At 54.3% G+C, this 27,104-nt stretch overlaps 1 protein-coding gene across 5 annotated transcripts in view; it reads right to left on the reverse strand.

Moving 5' to 3' along the window:
- Positions 1-1,055: 1,055 nt before the first annotated feature.
- The window catches only part of SEC31B (SEC31 homolog B, COPII coat complex component), a 42,980-nt gene continuing 16,931 nt past the window's right edge, over positions 1,056-27,104 (reverse strand). For all 5 annotated transcript variants that reach the window (XM_045023422.1, XM_045023418.1, XM_045023419.1 and 2 more), the window contains exons 10-26: positions 25,887-26,039; positions 24,448-24,678; positions 20,321-20,395; positions 18,989-19,078; positions 18,340-18,448; positions 17,805-17,983; positions 15,678-15,804; positions 14,687-14,832; positions 13,391-13,564; positions 12,079-12,267; positions 10,577-10,799; positions 9,894-10,193; positions 5,873-5,928; positions 4,473-4,619; positions 4,011-4,127; positions 3,214-3,285; positions 1,056-2,621 (exon numbers count right to left, since the gene is read on the reverse strand). In XM_045023422.1, coding sequence (XP_044879357.1) covers positions 2,442-2,621; positions 3,214-3,285; positions 4,011-4,127; positions 4,473-4,619; positions 5,873-5,928; positions 9,894-10,193; positions 10,577-10,799; positions 12,079-12,267; positions 13,391-13,564; positions 14,687-14,832; positions 15,678-15,804; positions 17,805-17,983; positions 18,340-18,448; positions 18,989-19,078; positions 20,321-20,395; positions 24,448-24,678; positions 25,887-26,039 — 2,568 coding nt within the window. In that variant the 3' untranslated portion in view covers positions 1,056-2,441. The remainder of the gene's footprint in view (positions 2,622-3,213; positions 3,286-4,010; positions 4,128-4,472; positions 4,620-5,872; positions 5,929-9,893; positions 10,194-10,576; positions 10,800-12,078; positions 12,268-13,390; positions 13,565-14,686; positions 14,833-15,677; positions 15,805-17,804; positions 17,984-18,339; positions 18,449-18,988; positions 19,079-20,320; positions 20,396-24,447; positions 24,679-25,886; positions 26,040-27,104) is intronic.

The following is a 27,104-nucleotide window of genomic DNA, read 5'->3' on the forward strand; positions in this document are numbered from 1 at the left end:
GCCCCAGGTGTAAGCCGACACAGGGATATCTGCCTGTGCCTGGGAACAGCCAGGAAAAATGCTGCCATTGATAGTAACTGCGTGCACCCCTCCTATTCTGACGAGCTGCCCGGTCTGTGGTGAACTGCAGCTTCTGTTGGCACCAGGACGGTGGAGCTTGGACTGAGGAGGGGCGGGGGGAGAGAGACGACTTGGGAGAGTAGCACCCATCTGCTGCCTGCAGGCCGGGCGTATGATTCTGCAGGGGGGTGGAAGTAGGAAAGGTAGCTGGTGAGTCTGACCCAGCGCACAGTACAGCCAAGCTTTGGTTCGAGGGCTTGGTACCACCCAGGAAGGAGAAGCCAGTTTGTCATCATGACTCAAACTCAAACTACTGAGGGAAACTAAAACAGGGCTGTAAGACGAGAGACTGGTGGGGAATCCACCCAATGGGGGAGTTATTATGCAGCATGAAAATAAGTGCCATGAAAGAGTCTGCCCCAGCACCCTTCTGCCCAAGTGCCCAGTGGATAAGCACCCCCCTGGGACACAGGAGCAGGGTCAAAACCCTACTTCGCCTGATTTGGAGCAGGCACTTGAGCTTGAGCCCACTGCACTAGAGACAACGGGCCAGATCCTCAGCTGGTGTGACCTGGTGCAGCCCCGCCGACTCCCATGAAGCAATGCTGAGGATCTCGGCCACAAGCTCAAAGCTTGCACAGTAATATACCTGGGGGTGCTCACTAGTGCAAAACCTGGCCAGCCTGGTGAGGACAGATGGTTTAATACTGGAGGAGAGCACTCAGGGGACACGTGTTGTCTCTGTGCTACGGGCTGTAAGTGGTTTGTAACCAAGGCAGCCTGGGCTCCCAGCATGCTCAAAAAAACGCTGAAGCACAAACCGTCAGGGGAAGCATCCACTTTGCAGCAGTGCCCCAAACCAACAGCCAGCGGCAGAGCCAGGCTCTGCCTTTCGCCCCTGAAGGCAGAGACGACCCCCAAGCCCTGTTGAGAATGGCAGCTGCCCCAAAGGGACCTCTCTTCATAACCAAAGGGAGGGCGATCCAGAGCCAAGGAACGAGATGCCAATTTCACAAAAAGCAGCTTTATTGAGGCACTTTGTGCTGACAGAGCGAGGGAGAGACACCCCCCCTCCTGAGGGTCCCAGCAGAGCAGGGGGTGCTCTGGATCCAACAGGCAGGAGGGAGAGGCTGCCCCTGTGCTGGATAGCAGGGGTGTCAAACAGCATGGAACGTCACAGGGCAAGGGGAGGGCGTCACCAGCAGGGGGCTGGGCAGCACGAGAGCTACATATGCCCTTAAATACCTTCCGCCCTCCAAGCGCCAACCCCATGGCCCCATCACCGCTCCGGTTCACTAGAGCCAACACCAGCTGAATGCCAAGCCAGGGCTCAGCACGGCCTCCAGCTCCGACAGCACCATTTCCCACAGCAAGTGCCCTCCCTTTGCTGTGCCAATGGGCCTTGCAGGATGAAGGGGATATGTCCCAGACTTGGATGGGAGGGATCCACTGTGCCCCCAAGCTTTGGGGCCCTCCCCATGAAGGGTGAAGTGTTCAGAGCCGGCTAGGGGATTGGCACATCTCCCATGTGTCGAAATCCCCTAGCCAGCTCTGAAATCCAAGCCTAGGGGCTTTCACACAATACTGGCTGGCAGCAGGACAGGTGCTCGTGAGGCTGGGGGCCAGTCCGTGCAGCTTTCAGAACAAATGCTGCATGTTGCGAGGTAGCCTAGAGAGAAGCCCAGCGCTCCCCATGAGGAGTAGGGGAGCCAGAGAACACAGGGGCCAGGACGCAGAAGGGTTTGGGTGTGGGGAGAGGCGCTCAAGGGGCGCAGTGGGGAAGGGGGACGGAAAAGGGAGCCGGGTGCAGGGTGCCAAGGAGAAGGCAGGTGCAGAGCAGAGGCCAGCACGCACCCCTGCTGAACCGTCGGCCTAGAGGGCAAGGGGGCAGGGAGAGGGCCGAGGGGGTGAGGCTGAAGGAAGGTCCCTATGGCTGTGTGCATCATGGAGAGTTCAGCTCACAGCGAGGCTCTGCTGTAGCCAGGTGGTCTCCCCATCCCCAGAGGGGGGGCACAGGGGTAGCCCAGCAGGCCCCTTGCTTTGCCCTTGTGCAGGTGCCTGCCACGCTGGACAGCCTCAGTTTGAAAAGCGGCTGAAGGGGCTGCCAGGAGTGAGTCTCCTCTCATCTCTGTATGGGGCCAGGGTGGAGAAGACACACAGCTGGTCTGGGAGGATCTCAGTGCAACCTAGCTGGCAGTACTAACACTGACAAGCCACGGGAAGGAGAGAGTCAGTCCCCGGTGGGGTCTCTGCAGGGGGACGGGGACGGCCTGGCTCCCACACGCTGCTCGGGAGCTGGAGGGAGTCTGCAGCCCCGCGCTCGGATTTGCCAGCCCGCTCGGTCTCCACAGCGACCGTGCCCCCCGCCTCCGCACCAGGCGCTAGACATTCAGCTTGCTGGCGATGGTCATGAGGACTTTCAGGATGGGCATGAAGCCAGACACCTCACTGAAGCTGCTGCTGCCCACCACCTGGGTGTGGACCAGCAGGCCTTGCTGGTAGCTGCGGGCCTCCATGCAGCGAGCGATCTCATGCAGCCCCATCAGGATGTGAGGGGAGAGCTGTGGAAAGGAGCACAGACACCTCAGCCTCATGCTCTACCATAAGCCCCCCATGCCAACTGTCTGATCCGCCCTCAGCCAAGCGCCAGCTGTGGGGCAGGCATTGCTCAGTGACAGGGCCTGAAGGACCATCCCCACCCCTCACCCTCACCAAGACTCTGGACCCTCTCCCTGCTCTGCTCTGGTGGATCAAGCTCCCCAGTCCCAGCCTAAAGCCAAGTCTCTGCTGAGTCACCTGTCAGGGAGCTTCCTTCTTGCCCAACGGGAGAGAGGCCAGTGGCCTGACTGGTCAGTGGGTGCCTGACATACACACCATGAGTCTCTCCTGCTGCTGTAATGGCAGCACATTGCACCACGCCCCAGCCGCATGGGGCTCCTGCACCTCACATGGGCCAGAGCTGGCACCGCTGTGGGGGAGTTGGGGAAGAAGGGGAGCTCAGCTGGTTTCAGGGATGGATTGAAGGAGTTAAAGGTCGCTGATCTCTAGAGGGCCAGGCACAGAGCACAGCTCTTTGCAAAGGGGGCCAAGGCATGGGCACGCAGGAGGGCGCTGGAGCCAGCGGAGGGGCAGGGGACAGGTTTGCACACTTACAGCCTGCTCCCGGAGCTTCTCGTACAAACACTCCAACCGCTGCGCCGCGTCCTCTAGTTTCCTTTTGGTTTTCTGAAGTGAAGAGAAATCCTCAGCATGGGCTCTGCTGGGGGCAAACCTCCCATGCCACGGCTGCTCCCACCTCCTCCCAGGGTGCTCTGCCAACGGCTGCACCCCTGGCTCAGCTTGGAACACTCAGGGCATGGACTGTAACAAGCACTGCCACAGCACCCCCTAGCTGTGCCCCATGGGAAACACATCCCCCCATTGCACCTGCCAACAGTGCTATGCCTGCGATGACCCTGGCACATTCCACCCTCTCCAGAGATGCAGCCCAGACTGCTGCACTGCAAGCCCTGCCCAGCCATCCTGTTCCACAGCACGCAGGCCACAGCAGCTGCTTGAGAAACTGTCTGGCGGGCCTGACGGCAAGGCTGGACAGAGGCAGCCTCTGCCCAGCTGCTCCCAGCAATATCCTGCTGTGGCCTCACTTCTCCCCCCAAGACCCTCCCCTTCTAGAGACCCGTGGGGAGACAAACAAGGGGCTGTGTGGCAGAGGCCCAGCAGAGGCAGAAGTATCCGCTCTGCAGGAAAGGAGATGGGCATAGAAAGACTGCAGAGCATGGGGGGAGGGAAGAGGAAATCCCCTGGAAAGAGAAGCAGCACCAGTGGACGGGGTGAGGCAGGGAGAGGTCAGCAGCTGAGCTGGGACAAGACCCCACTCCTCCTGGCTCCCGGCCCTGTGCTTTAGTGATGAGCTCAACCTGGGAGGAAAAGCAGCCGCAAAGGCGACTCACGGGGTCGGTGGCGATGGCACTGCAGCGCTGCACCAGCCCTTCGAAGGTGGTCTTCAGCCCCTGGTGCTCCGGGGGCAGCTCCTTTCTCTCGATTCTCTCTGTGGGCAGCTGGGGAAACTGACACCAAATGAAAATCAGCCAATGGCAGCGTGCTGACCCCAGGTGAACGCCACAGCTCACTCCCCTGCCACTGTGGGGAACACATGGCTGCACGGGCAGCTTGTTCCCTTAGAGCCTGCAGCCCTCTGGGGTCCTCTTGACTTGCTTACGCAGCACTGCTCACTCCCTCCTCCCCTGCCCTGCCCGAACGCGGTCATTTCCTACAAGGCTCAGGGAGTGGTCCTGGGGTCCTGGCCATGCTACGGTGGGGAAGCGGCAGATCCAAGTCCCAGTGTCACCAAACGATAAGAGCTCTTACAAGCCTGCGAGGAGTCTGGGGTGGGAGTGATGCCCCTGGGTTACCTGCATGCTGCTTTCTTTGGGTGCTCCCGGGGGTGCCTGGCCAGGTTCCTGGGATCTGGGAATCTGAGGCAGCAGGGCCCGCGGCTCTGTAGGGAGGCTCATTACTGGAGCTGTGATTGGAGCTGGAGGGGTGAACTTCTCTGACAACTACCAGGGAACAGAAAACAGCAAAAGAGGACTTGGTGCTGCCACTGAATGACTTCAGAGAACCAGGGGGTTGCCTGCACTTTCCCAGGCCAAATTCATCATCTTTGCTAGCTAAAGAGCCTGGGAGTCTGCAGAGCAATCCTAAAGGTGGGCACAATATGCACCTCTCTCTAAACCCCGAGGGCCCTCAGAACGAGAGCGGGAGGCCCCCCAATGCCCAGCCGGTGACTAGGGCTGCAGGGAGAAACCCCTTGGGCTCTCTGAAATCATTCCATCAAATGGACGTGCCACAGCAGACACTGCCGCTCCCCAGAAAGCCGACTCAGCTCTGCCACGGCACGAGTCACGAATGCTGAGATTAAACGCACAGAGCGCCCGGCAGAACAAGCGTTGGGGAAAGTCCCAGGACCTGGGGGGGGAGCGTCTCCTGCAAACACTTCACCCCACCCCAGGAAAGCCAGGGAGTCAGGACAGATTCGCTCCAACCAGGCTAGATCAAAAGGAGATGGCTTTAACGAGAGGCTAATCCTGTTGTAGTGAGCACAGCCTGAAGCAGGTTCCCAGCCAAGCTGCCAGAAAGTGCCCAGTGTGTGCTCAGCACAAAAGGGGGCAGGGGGGGGGAAGGATGCCAGAGGGCTGCTTATTGCACCTGCCAGCAGGATGCAGCGATGGAAATGGTGTAGGAGCATTTCCTGTGGGGGAACTCAGCTCACAGATCCCCCTGAAGGAGTCACAGCAAGGGCCACTTGGCTGTGGGAGAGCTCCCAGCAACTCCAGCCCGAGGGCTCCTGCAGGAGGCAGTATAGCAGCACTCATGACTGGGAGCTCACGGTTACTCCAGCAGGAGGTGCTGTAGGGGCACAGCCAAGCACCAGGTTTAAATCTGGCGGTGCTAGCAGGTTTCTAACCTGGCTGCTCTCCGAACCTTTCACCCCAGGTGCTGTAGCACAGTGGCAGAGGCCACAGCAGGGAGAGGCCAGCAGATAGAACGGTGTTTGAGGTGCCTAGGGAAATGCACACTGCAAAACACTCGTCCTGGGAAACCAAGCAAGGACGGCTGGCACCTTGGTGAAGGAACAATACGGGCAGCTGGGAGGCCTGGGTCATTCACTGCATGACCTCAAGCAAGTCAACTCTGTCTCTGCTCCCCTATTTGCCCAGTGGGGACAGCGATAGCGACGCAGGGGCATGGGGAGGTAGTCTGGCAGATGCTCCCTGGAGGTAGGCTGGCAGATGCTTTGGCCAAGGCTTACCTTTTTTTTCTGAAGGCCTCCCCTGAGAGCAGAGGGATCGTGCCAAGATTCCTGACCTGTGGGGACGAAGAGCAAGACATAGGCGTGAGACTAGATGAGAACTCCAAGGCGGTGGGGCTCAATCTCTTACTGCTCTGTAAGTGGAAGGGCCTGGACCTAGACCCACCTCCCCTTCCAACCCGCACTGTTTGGGTTGCTGAACATTTCATGAAAAGGCTTTGTGGTCAACTCTGGGGCCACAGGCCACAGTCTGAGATTCCCCGCTCCTCCCCGGAGGAGTCCCTTAATTGTGGCTTCAGGCACTGGGGCACTTGGATGGGCTGCGGATCATTTCTGCGCTATGTCTCATGCCACTGGCACAAGAAAAACACTTCAACTGTCTGCAGCTTCCAAATCTCTGCCCTGGCTGCAAACTTCTACCGCCGAGACCGAACCAACACGTGGGCAGTGTTCAAGTGCTCCAAGGTCCAGAGCCAAGTTCTGGGCTTCCCATAAAACCAGAGTGTGGCCTGCGCAGTACCGGGGACACAGCTCCGTGCTATGGGCGACAGCGACAGGAACACCCCACAGGGCAGAAATGCAGGCAGGTGGGGGAGGGAGATTTTCCTTTTCTGACAGCAGGCTCAGGACCAGCCCTTGGGAAAGTTTATCCATTCCCACCTGCAAAGTCGATTTCACCTCAGTAGTACATTCCTGGGGCAGTTTCTTTTGATTAGTGATTGTAGAGTAGCTATCCCGAGGGGGGGCTGAGCCTTGACTGGAGCCCTTCAGCATTCCAAGCCAAACAGGCCTCCTACTAAGAGAAGGGCTGGTGTGGGCACAGCCTCGTTTTAAGGCGCGATATCCAAGGAGTCAGTGGAGTTAGAAATAAATGCCAGCTTAGTACATCACCAATCCCTATCTGCTCACAGGAGGCGGCTCGTTAATCACTTGGGAAAGATGCAAAAGGTACTTAGTGCGTTGAATGATTATTAGAATACTTCTGCAGCCATTCCTCCCGGCGGGTTTCAGGGATCACTCTCCGAGGAGTTCGGCTCAGTAGCTTAATTAAGTCTGCAATTATTTCTAGCTCTGGTGATTCCTAAGAGACCGTGTCTTAAAATGCTGCCATGCCCACAAGGACACTTGAGGCTTGCACAATCTGGCACTGCTCCAGGGCCTTAGACCAACCCGATTCTCAGCCCTTCCATGAACTCTGCTTTACTAAGCGGCCTTTTACTTCACTCTGGGCAACTTACAGTCAGCATCAGGCATAAACTCAGCAGACTAGTAACCGCATCAGGCTTTTCTGGGTGCACCCTGACCACCTTGTCTCCTGCAGTCTTGGGAGGACTAACCCTGCCCAGGATGGTGTCCAGGGATTCTCCTTTGCTATGAGCAGCCCTCCCGCTGTTGCTGAGGTGCACTGAGAGCAATGGAGATTTCTCAAACGACAGTCTGGCGCTCTCTAAATCTAGTTCAGCCACCCATCACTAGCCTAGCCTGCAGGAATCGCTGGGTGAAACGCTACAGCCGGCGTTACACAGTAGCTCAGGCAGGATGATCAGACTGAGGTTTTCAGGCCTTAAAATGGGAGGGGGGAGGCAATGGGGCACCAACCCCAGAAAGCAGGAACATGCTCTCAGGAAAGCGTATTTGTACGCGATCTGTGTACACCCCAGCCCCATTAGCACCAACAGGAGCGAATCATCTGTGCCCCGAGACACAAGACCTCGCACACTTCATCCTCAGCCCAATTCCCGGGGCTTTCAGCCTGCGGGTCTCAAACGGCCCGATGCCAAGCTCAGCGATCCTATTCATGCGGAGCCCCACGGCTGTTTGTGCCTCTGGTGCAGGGACAGTAGTGGGGACCCTTTGTTCCTGCAGTTCTGCCCTACATACTGTGCTGGCCACCACACAAGAGCCCAATGCCCAGGCAGGCAAAGCCTCAGACTGCTAAGCTCCAGAGACTGGCCCACGGGATTCTGGGCACGCAGCCCCCTCTGTGCAGACGGCTCCTGCGGTCACTTTGCATTACCCCCACTAGGGATGACTGGACAAGACCCTCTCCCCACAGCAAGAGCCGCAAAGCAAGGCCCAGGAATGCAGCAGGGACTGATGGCTCCACAGCAGATTGTACCTAGGAACAGCGGAAGGCATGGGACTGCCACCTGCCATCGCCCCCCAGCCCAGCCCTCACTCCTGTCCGCCGCTGGAGGGTGGGGAGCTCGCAAGCAGCTTTAAACTGGCTTTCAAATTCCCCTGGGAAACTAACCCATCCATGCCTCCCTGACAGCCCTGAGCTACCCTACCCATGGCAGGAACCTGCCTCCCCAGCATGCCTGGGAAGAGCCTTGGGGCAGCCTGACATGCATAGTGCTGGGCTGGAAGGAAGATGAGGGGTGAGCTACCACCGCTGGGGTGGTATCTGCTGTCAGCTGTGGAGGAGGAAGAGGAACTGCTCCCCGGCCCAGCTGACGCCAGGGTGGGTAGGTGAGAGCGTCGCAGGGGTCATGCTCCAATCCCTCCAGGGCTGGGTGGGAAGCCGTAGAGGGGCTGGAGGCCAAGAGCCCTTCTTTACATTCCTGGGCTCCAATTGCATTAGGTCTGCAGCATCTTAGTTACAGCTGCACCTCCCCTAAACGCACACCGTGCACTCCCAGCTGGCCCCTCGGCACAGCTTTCCAGTGCCCAGCCGCAATGCTGCCACCTAGGTTCCTGCACAGCCACTAGTACAACTGCCCAGACGTGTGAGGCAAATGCTGCACAGCGAGAGAGCACGCGCGTGTGCAATCTCATCACATCTCACTGGAAGCAGCGGGACCACCTTCCCCCACTCAGAGGTAGGGGGTTGCTCTTCGTACTGCCTGCAGGATGTGGGTGGGGATCTAGCCAGGGGAACACACCTGAAAAATCAAGGCAGGTTTTGGAGTCAGAGTCACCATCAAGCTTCTAGTTCATTAGTAACATCTCAACAGCACCCAGTGACCATCTCAGATGGCTCGATCCATCCTGAGCTAAGGGGGCGAGAAACTAGCCTGTTCCCTTTCGGCTGAGGCTGGATGCCAGGTTAGGGGATCCATGGAAACCCCCTTCGGCTGCAGGGTGAATTTGGTTCCAAGGAGCAGTGCTGGATTGACAGCTCTTGGACGCCACGCTCCTGGCTCCAGCCCAACACGAGATACAGCCCAGGCACAAACACTGCAGCCTTCCCCTGGGCTCCAACAACATGCTGCAGTCATGTCCAGCAGGGACCACCTCTAGGATGGTCTCCAGGACCTTCATTCATCAGCCTCTCCTCTGAGGCTGCAACCCAGTGTGATGGTGTCACAGGCAATGCAAGCATCTTTCCACCAGGGACTGGCCAAAGACCACCAGCTCATTTCTTCTGGGCCAGCAGGTGGCAATGACTTCACATCACTCTCCAGATGGGCTGGATTCAAACCAGCAACCAGGTGGGGAATGGCTCCAGCACCAGAACCCATGAACAATGCTGACAAGGCCCAGGAGAGTCTGAAACAGGTGGAGAGCCCATTGGGAAAGGGGAGCGAGGGGCAGAAGCTGGAGTGCAGCAGAAGGAAGCATTTTATCCCACAGCCAGGTGAGCGAGGATCTCTTCCTTGGAGAGAGAACCCATCACTCCCAGCACGTCTAAGGCACCCATCATCCTGATTAGCTAAGTAGGGATGCCAGTGGAATGATGACCCTTCACCAGTCTGAGCGTGAGTGCGGAGTGTCCCCACGGAAATGCAGCTGCCACTGAAGCAGTGGTTCCCCGAGTGCACACTGGGACCCTGCCAGGCCAGCTCCTCCAAAGGTCGCTGGGAGCAGGATGGAAACGCGGAGGAGCCTGCCTGAGCCAGTCTTAACAGTATTTCACCAGAACTGGGGGTCTCAGCACTCCAGCAACCCCAGCCCTAATGACACGAGTTCTCTTAGCCCATTCAGGGAGCTCCAGCTGCCAGCATCCTGGTATGACAGATCCTCGTTACCAGATCCCATCAGGGATGGCCATGGGCAAAGCCACCCAAACTATACTCACCGGTGGGAGGGGGAGGGATGCTAGGAGCTCCAGGGCCCCCCTGAGGGTAGCCCACACCTAGGGGGCAGCTGAAAGGAGCTGAAGGGAAAAGCATAGGGGGCTGCCCCGCTGTGGGGAGAGGACAGGCTGCAGGATGCTGTGCAGGGACGGAGCCTGGAGGGAAGAAGGTTGATCCTGGTGGTGGAACGCCAGGGGGTGCAATGGGCCCAGGCTGTCCTGAAATAGGAGGCTGATTGGGAAAGGCAGCTGGTCCAGTGAGTCTGGCTCCTGGCAGGCTGAATGGCGGAGGCTGGGACAATGCTGAAACCAAGGAGAACAGCGTCAGCTGGCAGCCCCCTCCTACCAGGAGGAGTGTGATCCCCATGGCTCCCACCCCCCGCTTTGGCAAGCATCCTCCTCTCCCAAGCCATGCCCTGAGAAACATGCCCGGCCTTCCTCCCACATGCCCATCCCCAAGCCTCATCCCACCCCGCAGCTTACCGGGGCCTCTCCCAAGGCTCACGACTAACCTGCAGTGAGGTCCATGAGATCGGCAGCGCATGGGAACTCAGAGCAGCCTGCTCCCCAGCCAAGCTGCAAGCACTATGGCACGTATGGAGCAGAGTCTGACGTGGGCCCAAAGTGCACTCCCTGCCCTGATGGATGCAATGGCTTTATAGGCTGCGTCTCTGGCGCATACTCACCTGGCCCTGGAACTGTAGCTGGTGCCAAGCCAGCGGTGTACTGGCAGTAAGGGGGCCGGCCTCCTGCTCTGGAGTACATACTGGTGGGGGGGGCAGTGCTGGCCTGGGGAGGCGCGGCCCGGGGAGGAACCATGGGCACCGCTGGCACCGGCTGAGGTGTGAAGAGTGAAGGCACTGAAGACTGAACCGACACCGGCGGGGTGAAGGATGGCTGGTACATGAGCTGTAATGAAAACACGAACACTGCGGTGAGCCCCACCTGGCAGTCCTGCTCGAACAAGAGCTGCGGCCACTGTGGGCGCTGCCCCAGCTATCCTGTGATCAGTGGCCAGCCACTAGCCTCCCCTGCCCCAAAAGGGCACACTGGAGACTCCAACAATGGCTGCCCGGCTCAGCCTGGTTGGGAAGCAGGCACCTGGCTTGGCTCCACTTTGCCAGAGCCATGTCTGCTGGCTGTGCCAGCGCAGGGCTTGGCTGCTTTCTTTCCCCATCAGAAGGGCCAGCTCTGCGATGGCACCCCACGCTCCTCCTTCGCTCTCTGTTAGATCCCCGTCCGTCAGGCTGCGATCCTCTGGGAGAGGGACCAGAGTAACCCCCTTAGCCATGGGCAGGGGCCTACGAGCCCCCGGGAGAGAGACCAGAGTAACCCCCTTTGCCATGGGTGGGGCAGGGCCCTACGAGCCCCCAAGAGAGGGACCAGAGTAAACCCCTTAGCCATGGGTGGGGCCCTATGATTCCTTGAGATAGGGACCAGAGTAACCCCATGAGCCATGGGCAGGGTGAGGCCCTACTCTGGTCCCTCTCCCATGGGCTCGTAACTCCCTTAGCCACGGGCAGGGGCCTATGATCCCCTGGGAGAGGGATCAGATTAACCCCACTAGCCATGGGCGGGGTGGGGCCCTACGAGCCCATGGGAAAGGGGCCAGTGTAACCCCTTTAGCCAAGGGTGGGGATGCTGATTTCCTTCCTTCAGGCTGGGCTCCTGCTGCGACCAGGCTCCTTGGAAGGAGGTATTTTCAGTCCGTGACAGGTGCACCCCTCCTACTGAAAACACGAAGGAGCCAGCTGCAGCCCCCCACATCTTCAACACAGAGGTGCAGCCTGCAGGACCACAGGGCACCGCAGGAAATGTGCCATCTCAGTCAGGAGGTCTGGACTAATGGGATCAAGATGGACCATTGTATGCTGGGTATGTCCTCTGTGCAGGCCACACTCCACGAGGAAGAGGAGGGCGGGTGCACTGTAGAGACCAGTGGCTTGTTCTTTGGTTAACCGTGTGCCCCAGAAGTGGCGAGTCTTTCCCCAAACTCTCTTCAGCCCATCAGCACTAGGAAGAGCCCTCAGTTCACGTGGTTTGTACCATTGGAGCTGGTGTGCCCTATAGTCAACTGTGCCAAGCTGTCTGAGGGCAGCTACCATCCCGTCAGCCTCCTTTAGCCATCTCCTTCCCTCTCCCCAGTGTTTCTCTGCCCTGGGCATGGGCACCAGGCTTTGAGACTTACCTTCTCTGGATGCCTGGAACCCGGTCTGCGGGCTGACCCTTCTGGAGCAGAGCTGTTCTTGGCTGCTGGCAATGGGTGGCTAACTAGCCCGACGTGCACACGAGCATAGGGGAAAGGAGGCGGCTGCTGATCGCCCACGCTCTCCCCTTGAGCATGGAAGAGACGGTCTCGGAGCTGCTGGATCAGGAGCTGAAAAAATGAGACTTAATGAAGTGCTTCGGGAGCCACGGATGGAAGGCTCCCTAGGGCTGTGAATAACTCCTTAGCTCATTAGGTGCAATACACTGGCAGTGGCATGAACCTTTTGTAAGTATGCAGCACCTGATAACCAATCCTGGGGGCCTAATGAGAGGCTGCAAGCTCCAGGGTCCAAGACACCACCCTGATCTCAATTGGGAGAGCTCTCTGAAGCCATGCCGAGGCTCCACAACCTCCAGGGCTTTTTCCCACTTGAGGGTCCCCAATTTTTTCCCTTCTTCCAAAGTGGATCACCAAACCCTCCCACCCAATGCCTGCCCCACCAGAGTGACCGCTGTTTGGTTAAGTGCTGCCAAGAACTGCAAAGAGCAGCACGGAGATCCCCTCTCCCGCCTTGGCCTCCAAGGCCCCAGAGGAGACTCTTTGAGGCAGATGAAGCTCCCAAGGAGAAAGAACCACCCCAAGGCGGGGCTGAAATGAGCTGGTACAGGCCAGTATGGTGTACCAGTAAGAACCCGCACCGGCCCGTACTCAGCCCACATTAAAGCTCTGCCGCGGCAGCACTTTAATGTCCCTGCCCCTTTTGCCTTCCGCGTCGGCGGCCCTGCTGGTAGAGTCCGTACTGGTAGGGCCGCCGCCAGGAGAGGCAAAAGGGGCAGGGACGTTAAAGCGCTGCCGTGGCAAAGGACACTGCAGCACTTTAACGTCCCTGTCCCTTTTGCCTCCCCTCGGCCGCTAACGGGCGGCGCGGGGCAAAGGCAGCAGCTGCCCTGGGGTTGGCAATTTAAAAGGGCCTGGGGCTCTGGATGCCACTGCCCCGAGCCCTTTAAATCGCCACGGGAGCCCCAGGCGGCGCGGGCCAGGTGGCCTGGAAGGGCTGTCTGGGGGATGCTGATCCCAGGCCCGCCCTTTCCACCCGAGGCCCCGCCCCTTCCAGGGGCCAGAGCCAGCCACAGCCCCGTACCTGTAAGCATCCTCAGTTACTTTCACCCTTGCCCCAAGGGAAAGATTCCACCTTCATCATAACCTACAGCTTCCTGTTGCATGCTGGCTCTCTACACCGCAACTTCCAAGTCTCTCCAGCACCTTCTCTGCCTATCTATGTTTCACTTACCTCATCAGAGCTGCGGGGTAGATAGCTCATTGCCGCCGCCAAACACCCTTGCGATGCCAAGAGGCTGGCATATTGGGTGACCCGCTCTGCCAAGACAGGGCCCAAAGCTGGCCCCGCGGAGCCTCGGAGCATCTCAATGGACCTGCTCAGCACCATCACTTTCTCCACCAGGTCCTGACAGGGCGAGATGAAGACACAACACATGCCGTAAGTTCTCCATTGAGTGTGAGCCTTGCTGTACTATCCATCCCATTCAGACACACACCGTGAGGTGGTGTAGGGCCAGAAGGCAGCCCAAGGGAGAGAAGGAAGGTTTCATTGAACAGTCCCCGAACAGGAATGAATTTCATTCAGCACCACCTATTTCAGAGCCAGGAACATAAGAGCAGCAGCACTGCTGGGTGTGAGATCTGGGATGGGAAACTGACCGGGCTAGTTTCCTGGTAAGGAACCAAACAGCACCTGCCAGCATCTCTTTAATGGGCTTTCCTCAGGGAGCCTCCATGAGACAGAAAATCCCACCTTGGGAGGGAAAGGGTTAAACATTGTCCTGAGAAGGGCTCTCCAGGGCTACAGGACACAGCAGCAGAGCTAGCTATGGTGATTATCAGCTGGCCCTTCCTGGGTCGTGTAGGGGTGTCCCTGGCTCCCAGTTCAGGAGGGGAAAGGCCACCTCTGAATAGAACCAGACGAGGCACTGAAGACACATACCCCATTACCCTATTTCTTGGGCACAGGGCAACAGGGCTGAGGGCCTCTGTGGCAGAGGCGTGTCCGGGGGTGACTCACTGGATGGCCCAAAGACACTGAGGGTTGCCCAGGTAGGAAGGACAGTCTAGCGGACAGGGGTACTGGGCTGGGACTCGGGAGACTGGGTTCCTTTCCAGCTCAGTCACAGACGTCCAGTTCCCCCCGCCCCGGGAAACGGGGAAAGCACGGCCCCACCTCTCAGGGGGTTGAGAGGATGATACGCAGAGGTGCTCAGAGACCATGCTGGTAAGTGACATCTATGTTCCTAGACAGACAGATCAGCACCACGCCCCGTCCATTGCACAGCAGCCCATCCTGCCGCTGAGCACATGCTGATCCAGGCCCTTTCGTGTCAACTGACAATTCCTTGCAACTTAACACAAGGCTCCTTTAGCCAGAATCTAGGCTAGGAGGAGACCCAACTACTACAGCTAGAAGTTGCAGGACTGGAGAAGCTGGAGCTCAGGCTCCAATCTGTGTCTTTTGGGAGCCTGCAGACAGATACTAGCCTATAGAGGTTTCATGCCCACATCAAAGCACCTGTACCTGCAGAGCTAGGGGCGATGAGGTCTCATGGTTTTTTACCCAGCATTTTGCCAACCTCTCCACATTGCCGGATGAGACGTAACATAGGCAAGCTTCACTGGACAGCACCCCCTTGCCTTCTGACTCCAGACGGGCCCCCAGCATATCTAAAGGGAGGAGGAAAAGGGGCAGTTTCCACTTATTTGCTCCCATCTGGCCAACTCCTCCTCCCCCTGCCCAGCTCTCAGAAATCGTGTGATAGCTTTGCACACTGGCAACTTAGGAGCCACATGGTGCAGAGGCTGGTGTCACCAATGAATCCATAGCCAAGAGCCTGGCTAAAGCTAAATAGGGAAGGAAACAATACAGCAAACCCCTGTCATTCAGCTACCGTTCACCAGCTGGTTCCCAGCTAATGGCCTCCAGAGCTTTTATACCCCCGATCACTAGCTCATTCCTGGCCAGCCACATTTCCCACAAGGGCCAGCCCAGTCCTAGCCCTAAACAGGCTCTAAGAGGAAAATTACTGAGCCCTCACCAAGTGGCTCTCAGCCCGTTCCCAGGCTTGCGAGTGCGTGAGGACTGCAAGCAGTAGGAAGAACCACTTGCAGGTGGGGTGCACCCCTCCTGCCTTCCCTCTCCCCAGGAGCTCCGGCCCCTTCCCAGATGAGCCCTGTACATATACATACCTTTCTCAGGGCCTAGGCCCAGGCAGCAGTAGAAGTCACTGCCCTCTCTGCCCATAGCTCTTCCCAAGCCATGGATGCAAACCGAAGAAGATATTGGCACATCCTTTTCCCATACCATGAGACTCTGCCCTGCCTTACCGTTCATATAGCCCACTTCCACTGATTCTGTTCTTCCTGCCTTTGCCCACAGATGGGTCACATTCTCATTTGTCTTGTCTGGGATGCCCTTAGCCCACTTTGAAAGTATTTCCTCCCAAGATCCATCCACCTCTCTCTGTAGACAGCGCGGAGGCACTCTGCACCAAATGAAGTGCCCCACCTACCACAGAGCTGGGCATATTCCTCCTGCTTGGAGTACGTTAACAAGATGGCCAGTGCCTCCTTCCAGCTCTGCAGGTCACATGTGCAGATTACATCTCGCCAGTTCTGCTGCACGATGGAGGAAAGAAGCTGCAGGAGAAGCAAACAGTCCATCAGTCCACAGATTCGAACCTCAGCTGCAGCTATGGAGATCCATACCTGCTCACACAGAGATCTACCTTGCACTTGGGTTAACAGTGTGACCCTGGGAGAACCCTTAGTGCCACCTGGCAGAGGGCCCCCCATACTGTAACTCACATCAGGCCTGACATACTCATTCCCTCAACACACTGCTGTTAGAATATGTACCTCAAAGGTGTCCGGTAAGGTATTGTATGTAAACTGGTGACAAGCTGGTCCTGAAAAATCATTGTGATGTATGTGTGCTTAAAATGTGTTCAGCCTGCCCTAGACAGAGGAATGTGCCTTTACCTGTCTGACCAGCTTGGCTACAGGCAGAGTACAATGAAAGTACATTTACATAGAAGGCAAACAAAGCCATCAGGCTAAACAAGCTGGGGAGAAGACTGCTTAACGATCATGCCAGGGACGGAGTCTGCACCCCAGCAAGCCTTCCTGGCTCTTGAGGCAGAGACAATGGACTTTGAGAGCAAAAAGAACTTTTAGTTACCCATCACTTAGGAACTGCACTGTTTGATTCAGTGAATGTTGGATCCAGAGGGCTAGAGATGCTGGTAACTTGAGGTGAGCAAAGGCTTGTCTACACTTAAAACGCTGCAGCAGTGCAGCTGTGCCACTGCAGTGAATCAATGAAGACACTACATACGTCAATAGGAGGGGGTCTTCTGTCAACATGGTACTCCACCAGCCTGAGAGGCGGGAGCTAGGGTGACGGAAGAATTCTCTCATTGACCTAGCACACACTACACTGATGGTTAGGTTGGCTTAACTACACCATTCAGGGGTGTGGGTTTTTCATACCCCCAAGCAATGTAGTTCTACCAACCTAACTTCCTAGAGTAGGCCAGGCCTAAGAAAACTGCTTAGACAAAGATTGTAACTTGCTAAGATTAAATTTTAGTCATAAAACTAGAATAACTTTCTTAAAGAACCAGGATTTAAGTGATACTAAACCAGAGAAAGAGATAGGCCTGGGTACAAACAAAACACAGCACGCTTGCTAAGCTAACAGGCTGGTGTGTGCTCTCTCTCTTTGGAGGCAGCAAAGATAATACCAGCTGTGAGTGCCCAACGAGAGGGACTGGATGGGGCAGAGACACGTCTCTGGGGAACTCGGGCGCTGGGTTCACTGACTGTTTCCTGCAAGGCAAGGTTTAGATGGGCAGAGTCTTGATGAGCGTGCTGGCCAGGCAGCCAGGGAAGCAATGCACAGCTTCGTAGCAGCAGAGCTCTCACTCTTGCTATGGCAGAGTGGTAACACAGTGGCTCTCAGCTCTAGGTGGTCTGAGCAAGACATCACACAGAGCCACACTTGCATGCAGTGTCCACATCACGGCTGCTCACATGCGGCTGGAATGATACAGAATTTGCCCCCATGGTCCACCACTGTTCCTCCAGCGGTAACTGGCACTTAGTGCTTCCAAAGGTGAAAACCCACCCATGCCCCTGTCTAGTAATGCAATGCTGTAGACAGAGGAGGAAAATTCTTTCCTGGTTCTTACAATGGTCAGTTTATGCCATGCAGCATGGGATTCAACCAGCTCTGTAGCTACATAAGAGAAGTGTCATTAAGGCTCAGGTAATGTCGATGGGTTTCTAAAAGGGTTGGATAATTTAAACTGCAGCCTGCAGAAGATACCAGAAGCTGGACACAAGCTGGACACAGAGAAGGGCGGAAATCCTGGCTCTGCAGGCAGATCACTTGTTGGATGAGAGCAAGTTTTATAAAGGTACCATGAGCGCAGTGTAAATACCTAGACAAAGCTGGAAATTAGATGGACAGAGCCCTCAGTTCAGCATTTCACCCCTGCCAATGCACTCTCAGGGGCATTCACAACCACCTGCGTATACGCAGGCAAGCACACCTGCCTGGGCCCCATCCACCTCAGTCTGTTCTCTTCTGCCCCGCACTCCCTTTCCTGCCTGGATATACACTGCTGGGCACTCACCTGAGAAATCTTTGTTTTCCGTTTGGCAAAGTACTGCATCTGGGTCTCCCGCAGGAGCGTCTCCCCCCCGGCGATAGCCAGTATGATGGCATCAGCAAAACGGTCAGTCCTCATGCACAGCTCCACAGCGCCGGCAAAGTTCCCCACCAGGAGCGCCTGGCTGATCAACCCATCTGTGTCTGGAGAGGGGGAAAGGAACGCACAGCACTATGGTGAGCAACTGAACAGTTCATCCAGGGGCCACCCACCACCCTGGCTGCAATGAACCATGGACACTAGTGAAAAGGCAGCTCTGCAACAACCGCGATCCATCTCCAGGCCTTTCACTCCAGAAACCACGTGTGCTGAAAGTGGGTCCTGATCCAGTATTAGGGCTTCTGTCCTCTATGGGCCTTCCACTGCACGTGCACTGGTCAATGCCAATGGCACGGAGAGGGGATGTGGGTTGAGGTACACTGCAGAGTGCGTCACCAGGCCAGGCTGTGTCACTTCATAGGGCAGCGGCTCCCTTCACATAATGCCGTCCATGCAATACCTGCTGTGACCGGGATCTCCAATGTGCTCATGTCCTGAGGGACGAGGTGGTCAAAGAACCCTGACGAGGAGGAAGCAGTACCCACTTCGGTCATGGAGTGTCTTGAGCCCTGTGCAAAGAGAGCAGGGAGAGTGTACATTGACGTGAGCCACACCCAGAAGAACAAGCCTGACCAAGACAGTTTCAATGGATTACAGAGCTGGTGAGGGTGGTTTGTTCTACCTGGCTGGGAGTTTCTTTCTATAGCTGATTTCAGCATGGACGCTCACAGGCCGCCTCCTTCATATCTCTTGCCACTGCACTATCACTAGTGCAGCTCCACCAGTGTAGCGATGATAGGAGTGCCAGCCTGCCCCAGAAGGTGCCAAGAGGACACCCAGAGGCCATGCCATGGAGCTAAGTTAGGGTTAAGGTTAACCCTCGCACTCAAGAACTCAGCGCTGCTCGAACAAGGCTTGCTGTAGCGTCATCAACAGCCTGCATGTCACCATCCCTTGCAGTGACTAAATAGCCCATCCAGTCTGCCCTCCTGCATAACCCAGTCCACAGATCCTCGCCCAGGGAGTCCTGCACTGAGCCCCAGAACTTGCTGTTCATTCCACTCTCTGACACCCACTTCTCAGTGACCAGTGAGGAGTCCAGGGCCTACCTGAGGAGGCGGCTGTGCAGCCTGAGCCAAGCCATCTGCCTCAGGAAAGTGCTGCTTCTCTGGGATACCGTTCCCCAAACAGGACGTGATCTGTGAAGAAATGGAGTCGTGGAGTCAAGCCTCTGTCACAAAGCTGAACGTGTGGGCAGCAGAAAGGCCAAGTCGCCTGGAGCCACAAATGACTATTGGCTTCCCCAAGCACTTTAAGAGCCGGTTTAAAATCACACTCTGTATTTAACCACCCCATCCTGCATCAGAGGCACCACCTCTCCCGGCCCCACTTGCTACTCAGCTAGTACAGACTCTCTGCCCCTTGCCATAACACTGCCCTCACTGGTGCAAGATCCGTCTCCTTTGCAGCTCTGTCAGTGTCATCTGAAGCAGTATTCCAGTAACTTACCACCTCATCCACTTTCCACACCTCACCCAGCTCTCTCTCTTCTCTCTGAGTATTAGGAGGGGAATTAATAACATGTGGTGCTTGCAGAGACAGTCTGGACAAAACTGAATTGCGCGATGCATCAGTTAAAGCTGCAGCAGAATTTTCCTTTTAATGGGACCTCTGTTTGTGCTGAACTCCTGAAATTTCTAGAGGCTCCTTGTACACTCCCTCAGAGTCACCTGCTTTGGGACTCATTCATAAGATGAGTGAAGGTTTGAGTTAGGGGCTGGCATCTTGTAAAGCTATCCTGGGTAGGGCAGAAGCCTAGAGATCAGGAGAGATTAGAAGAGAGAGGAGGAACACTCCCTGATTCCACCCTCCCTGTTGCTCCCACGCAGCAGCTCAGTGGGTTAAGTGTATTAACCTTTCACCTCTGGAGACCAGGATTCAAGTCTCAGCTTAGATCACAAGTGGTGGTCTCATGATAGCTCCCATTTGCGCATCGCAGAACCGCCAGACAATTAGCCAGCATCCGACCTAGGCAGAGCCTGCCAGAGCGTCCTGGAGGCCACATCCAGACATGCTGGAGGAGCTGCCCAGGTGAGATGGAAGTCAGGATCAAGGTGCGCTGGGAGAGCTGAAGAGAGGGATTGAAGCCTGAACTATGCCCCGCCCTAGCCAGCACATTATAGCATGGTCACAAATGAAGCAAATCAAGCATGCACTTTCTAAGTCCACAGGACCAGTCCTAGTTCAGGTGCAAAGATGTTCAAGCTACACCTCCAAGTGAAACCTTATGGGAGGAATTGCTTATAAAATACATAGTGCGGCAGATCCCTCTTTCCTGCACTCCCTGAATCTGTTCTTCACCCGTCCCCTAATTCACCTGCCACTGCCCTAAAAGGACCCTCTGTTAAATAAAGACATTGCTTAGCAAGAAGGCCACTTACCTTCTTCTGCAGCTCCTCTTTACTATAGCCCAGCAGCTTCAGGAGTTTAGTCCTGGATTCTGGCTCCATGTTCACCTGGGCCCCAAAGGGAATCGGAGACAAAGAGGTGTGTAAAACCAGGCGTCTGCACAGAGACAACACCCAGCTGCCGAATATAGTGCAAAGCGTAGTGCTCAGTTTATAGATTAGCACCAGGGGACCCTGGGTGCTCCCTGGGACCTGGAATAAGCTGCTCTTTGGAAGATGAAGGTTGAGACTCTGCTAACCTCGTCTGTTGCATCGCACTCGAGCAGGAACAGAGCCCAAGCAGAGAGAGACAGCGTGTGTGTGTATACATCCGTCTTTATTCATTTCCCAGCATGCTCTTATATACAATATGGTAGACAATCAATTACTAATTGATTAATCAAATCAACACAGCTGCAGCTGTAACCCATAGGGTAATTATCCTACACACCTGTATCCTATTTACAATTAGCTGGCCAATGAGAACAAGCCCAAGGCCAGTCCTTCACACACAACTCCCAGCATAATCAGCTCAGTATCTCACATTCTAATCCCACATCTCCCCCCTCTATTCAAAATAAAGAAGAGGGAAAGGAAAAGAGGATAAAAAACATTCACAAAACATTTCCAACTTATAACAACATAACACCACAATCTATCTTAATCTTGTCCAAGAAGTTTAACTTATCATAATAAATATTATAATGAAAAACTAAAAAACCATAATGTTTAAAACAGATAGGTGTAGGTCCTCAGCTGGTGTAAAGTAACACCAGCTGAGGATCTGCCTCAGAACCTTCAAATAAGATCACAATACACAACCACTAAGTAATCTGTTCACAAGCCAAAATTAAAACCAACCTATATAACCATGCAATCATTAACATATAACCCAACAACACTAAACAAGAACAAAACACAACAAATAAATAGTGCAAACTCTACAGGATTCCCCCCTTCCTAATACAAAAACATCCCTCAGATGTCAGGCGATCAAACTGACACTGAGGGAGGGGGGGTCCTAGAGCTTGACAACACAACAACAATTCTGGCCAGAAGACATCACAAAACAAAACAAAAAACACAAAACATAACTCTTAATAATAATTGCATGGTACACTAAATGCTATGCTTAAGCAAGTGATAGAATTGTAAAAACTAAAAGGCAGTTGTAGCTTTAACTCTCCAATATAGCTTCTCTAACACAATTTTCAAAACAGTATCTTGAGAAGCACAAATAAAAACAGTAAACAAGTTGGACATTCTGTAGTGAATGTGTCATTAAAATCAAATCTGTAAGGCAATTTCTATAAAAGAATTTAAAGGCAGCTGCAAAGCAGTCTGAGTTAACTCCCAAGTCTTAAAATTTTAAAAACAAAACAAAAACCTTTCCATTTGGCAACACTATTCTCTTATTAAAACTGAGTTCTTATATATTTTAACATGCACTCAGTGGCACAGAGATAGTGTTTTCTTAAGAAGGAAAGGCAGCTGTTATTCATTTCATGCTTGAAGAGAACTCTCCACCGACGTTGTCTGACTTCAGAGTAAAGCACAGGATTCTGCATACAATACTGCTGAAGTTCTGCAGCTGCCTGAGAGACCTTGATCCTCTCCACCCCCGCCTTCAGCTTGATTTCAAAAGTTCCAAACTCCTCCTTGTCTCACAGCATGGAGTCTAGAAGAATGATGATCTCCCGGACAGTCTTGAAGATCTCGACAGCCTTGCTGTACTCAATGTCCTGGAAATCAACATCACTAACTGCCAGGACCTGGTCTCCCTCCTGCAGCCTGCCCCGCTCCGCGATGCATATCTTCCGCTAATACAGCGGTTTTCATGGTAGCTGCTCTGCCCTTTTCCACCGCGACTTATAGCCGCCCTTCTTCTCCGCGGCTTATAGCCGCCGCTTATCTCCACGACTTATAGCCGCCCTTCTTCTCCGCGACTTATAGCCGCTCTTCCTCTGGGCTTCCTTTTCAGACGCCCTGCAGCTTGCCGCTCAACACTGAGCTCAGGTGCGCCTCCTTTCTTTTTGGGCTTCCTGCGGCTCCTAGCCGTGCAACACTGAACTCAGGTGCGCCTCTTTTCGGACGCCCTGCGGCCGCTGCTCGACACTGAGCTCAGGTGCGCCTCCTTTCTTTTTGGGCGTCCTGCGGCTCCTAGCCACGCAACACTGAACTCAGGTGCGTCTCCTTTTCTTTTCAGGCCACCAACACTAGTGCCCGCAGCTTCTCCGCCATTTGTTGCATCGCACTCGAGCAGGAACAGAGCCCAAGCAGAGAGAGACAGCGTGTGTGTGTATACATCCGTCTTTATTCATTTCCCAGCATGCTCTTATATACAATATGGTAGACAATCAATTACTAATTGATTAATCAAATCAACACAGCTGCAGCTGTAACCCATAGGGTAATTATCCTACACACCTGTATCCTATTTACAATTAGCTGGCCAATGAGAACAAGCCCAAGGCCAGTCCTTCACCCACAACTCCCAGCATAATCAGCTCAGTATCTCACATTCTAATCCCACACTCGTCTACCCCAGCAATGCAATAAAACCTGGTTATCGCATTCTGTCAAATACATTGCGCGCAGACACTGATTAACTAACCGGGGTGCTGCTTGCTTTAAACACACTACACTACACTTGCTTTAGCCAGCTACACTACGGTGACGATCCCCACACTGCAGGATCACTCCTGTAAGCTGCAGTGCTTTGGAATGGTACTTGAAAGTACTGCGGTTATGTGAGAAGAGATGCCTATAGCACTTGTCAGGCAGCACAGTCCAGTGAACAGAGCACTGGGCTGGGCTGGGAGTCAGGAGATCTGTGTCACTATGTGTCCTTGGGCAAGTCACGTCTCTCTGTGCCTCAGTTTCTCCAAGTGTAAAATGGGACTTCTGTAAAGCTCTCTGAGATCTAGGCACGGAGAATTCTGTATAAGCACTAAGTACTATCACTACTCATGGGCGTGTGTTACTGATTTCCTCTCTCACAACACAGCCTGCTTGCGATCCACAGGCCACAGTTTGAGAAGGCAGCACTGTCTACTAGAGAGAAAACTGGACTGGACCACTGAATGGAGCAGGCTGCTATCTCCAATTGTAGTCTGTGGCCGACAGCGGTACACGGAACACAGAGTCATTTCGGTCCCAATGGCTAAGATGTTGGGTGGGATTTGAAGGTGATCGGTTCCAATGAAAGAAGGGGCTAAATCAAGCAGTTTACTCAGGGCCAGATTCTCACGTTTACTTGTGTGGAGTAGGACCTTACTCCTCCAGCCAGCCTCATTTAAGTCAATGGGACTACTTGTGGAGTAAGGTACTGTTCCATTTGAGATTGCAGCCCTCAGCCCGTCTGAAGTCAAAGCTCCCAGTGACTTTGTCGGGAGTTCTGACCGAGTGCGGACAGAGGATTTAGCCCAACTATGTCCAAGCTAGACAGAAGCTAATCTAGTTCTTGCAGGCCCTGGCTGGAAGGCGAAGCACTCTTGGCTAGAGCACCTCTCTTTGGCTGTATTTGGAGGGAACAGCAAGGTTCCCTGGGCCTCAGTTAAACACAGGCAGGATCTCAAACTGATGGGCCTTAAGGATCTCAGAGTCTGCCATGAAAGATAGAGGCAAAGCACTCAATCACCTTCTGGATGGTCTACACGGCAACGGGGTTGAGGGAGGGAGCAAACAATCCTGCTGACATCACACCTGCCTCAACCCTTCCAGGCTGATCTCAGCCCATTAGGGCTTTTGCCTGGGGAACAAAGGAGTGCGCTCCACTGAGATCACTACAGGCCTAGAGGAGGCTGAGTGTCTGCCTGACACTGCTGTGTACAGTATCCTTACTGAGAGCCAACAGTCTGATGCCAACACCGTACCTATGAAAAGGAGAGCTGGCCCCCAGCCCTCTGCATTTAGCCTTTAACCAAGGCTTTCCCCAAGCAGGTGGTTATGGGGTGAGTTTATGGCTTAATTCCCAGTCAGTTTGTTCTGTTTATTGCTGTCCCTTGAAGAGCTGGAGATACATGAGGCCAGGGACAAGTGTGATGAGCACATGCAAAACCCGTGCCAGGAATGCAGAGGCATTGGAATGAGGTTTCTCGCCTCCACCAGGGCTGTCCTACCTTCAGGAAGTTCCAGAGGTTCTCTTCAAACTGCAGCTGGGCTGCCTGGATCTTGCTCTGGCAATAGTCCAGGAGGTTTCCCGACTGCAGGGCCATCTGCAGCTCTCTGGATCGGGCCAGGAACTCTGTCTCAGTAACGACTTGGCTGATGAACACCTGGCGCGGGGCAATCTGCTGCATTTGTTGTGCTGGGGCCTTGGTGAGGCCAAAAGTGATTAATTTCCCCCCAAACTGAGAAGGAGAGAGGGAAAAAGTAAGCGTCCATACACGTGAAGGTAAAAACCAGCACACACAGCTCTCGGGAGCTGGAGAGGCCTCAGCAGACGCCAATGGCCCTGAACAGGGCAATCACAAGGAACCCAGGCAGACCACAGCTGCACACACACAGATGCTGCTGTCTTCTGCAGGGATCAAACCCAGGACCTGCAGCATCAGAACCACACTCCTCAGTGACATCCATGGTCTGTGTGTGTGTGCAGTCATACGTAGCTCACTGCAAACATCAACAGCACAGAGGGCCGGATGCTGTTTGGAATGACTCTTCTCTGCAACAGAGGGGCCAACTGCAACAGAGATCATCAGACTAATGGAGTACGCTGGAGCCTTTATTTATTGAATTTAGTAATTTTGTATTAGGCTACGGTGGGTTCATCTCCTGTTGCTACAGTTTCAAGCTCAACAGAGTGAAAATCACAGCTGGTGCTTTTCTCAAATATGGAGACTCTAGGAGCACACAAAGTCCAAAGACAGTGACCACAGACACAATGACCTTACTGGCATAGGGTTATTCCTAGGTCACCCACTCATATCCAGCGTTCTTAAGCCTACGGCCTAGTAACGTACATCTATTTAGCATACATTGATTATAGATGAAATAGCATATGAACTGACCATAACCGCACATAATACAGTGCTAAATGGATGACAGAAGGAACTAACTGGCTACAATACTACTCTGAAATGGCATGGGCCAGGGCAGGGGATAAGAAAGGAGGGCAGCAGCACAATCTGGGAGAAAAGCAGGGTGGCAGAAGAGGAGAGGGAGAGAATAAGGATATGGGGGAAAAGAGGGAAAGGGGAAAGACAGACAATGGACTGGGAGGAAAGGCAGGAGAGAACAGACCTTGCCTACAAGGGAAGCACTTCTGAGACTGGGCTAGTTTCATAACTATCCAATGGGAAGGACATGGGAGTCAAACAGCAGCTCCCTTCCTTCAGAGCAAGCCCCCATCACTGCTATAGGGACAGATGTTGTTGGCGAGGCCTCTGAACACCACAGCAAAGGATTCCCTGCCAACGGAGCCACATAGCCCTCTATCAAAGCTGACAGCACCATGAAAACCACAACGGTCTCCAACTTGGGAACCAGATCCCCTCTGAGCCCCCCGTGGGGGCCATAACCACTCTCCTTTCCAGGTAAGGATGCTCCACACACTTACTGCAAACGAGACCCCCACTGGCCTGCGAATCCACTTGGGGGGCTTTTTCAGTGGAGGGATCAAGGTGGTTTGAGCCACCTGCTCTGGCACCTGAAGAGGAGGAAGGGTCTGTCCCGTGCCGAAGGGGTCCAGGTTGTTAAAGGAGGAGGAGATCTGAGATCAGAGAAAGGAAATTAAAAAAAGTTACATTTCACTCTCCAGGCAATAAGATCATTCAGCCTAGCCCAGTTGCTAGTTACCCTCGGTGGTGAAGAAACAGGACATTAGTATGTTCCTGGGGCAGTGCCACCATATCCTTATGAGAGACATTGCATACCTGGGATACAGACCTTATACAAACCTTAATTAGTTTTAGTTCTTAAATGGGTTTCATCTTGAGAAGTTACTTCTCTCTATTAACATGAAGACTTCCAAAGGGAAGCTGTTTGCCCCACCACCCCACTCCTAAATAAAAGGATTACTGAATGTCATTGTCTCCCACAAACAAGGCAAACAACTGGTCATAACTTGTCTGACTTGTTTTTAATTTTGCTGATGGGGGACTGTTGAGTGGCTGTTTGTCGCGAGGGTCTTTTAAACCAGTTATTTTTATAGGATTTTGTGTTGAGCGTTCTGTGAACTGGCGCTATAACACTATCTCAAGACATTTTCACCCAGAGGACACCGTGGCAGCTTCCTCAAAAGTGTTCTGAGCTATATTTTTAAGATATTTCTGGGAGATCACACACATGCAGCCCTTGTGGCATGCAAACATTAACAATTTTTTAAAATTGCTGGCTTAAGCAGGTTGTTCCCCAGAACTGAAGTTCGCTACGCATGACCCAACTTGAACCTAACAGGACCAAACTGCATGACTCCAAGACAGGCCTCACACCGGATTTGTCCGAAGACCCTGGAGGGAGGCAGGGAAGCCAGAGTGAGCGAAGATGACAAATAATAAGAACCCAGGTTAAGGCTGAGAAGCCTCACTTTTTAGGTCAACAAGGCAGCTGAGGGAAGACTGCTCTTCCAGAACCCCAAAACTGATCACCACAGGGGGAGGCAGTCATTACACCACCACACAGACTATGCCAACCCTGGACCAGTCTCCCTACACCCAGAAAAAAGCCTGCTGATGAGCAGCACTAGGCCAGCCACGGGACCAGTTAACTCCTTGACTGCAGTTCTAGCTCTTATCTCAGAACAGTCCAGAACACCACAAGAGCTGAGGAGTCTGTG

The sequence above is a fragment of the Mauremys mutica genome, chromosome 7 (genome assembly GCF_020497125.1).
Source record: "Mauremys mutica isolate MM-2020 ecotype Southern chromosome 7, ASM2049712v1, whole genome shotgun sequence".
Lineage (NCBI taxonomy): Eukaryota > Metazoa > Chordata > Testudines > Geoemydidae > Mauremys > Mauremys mutica.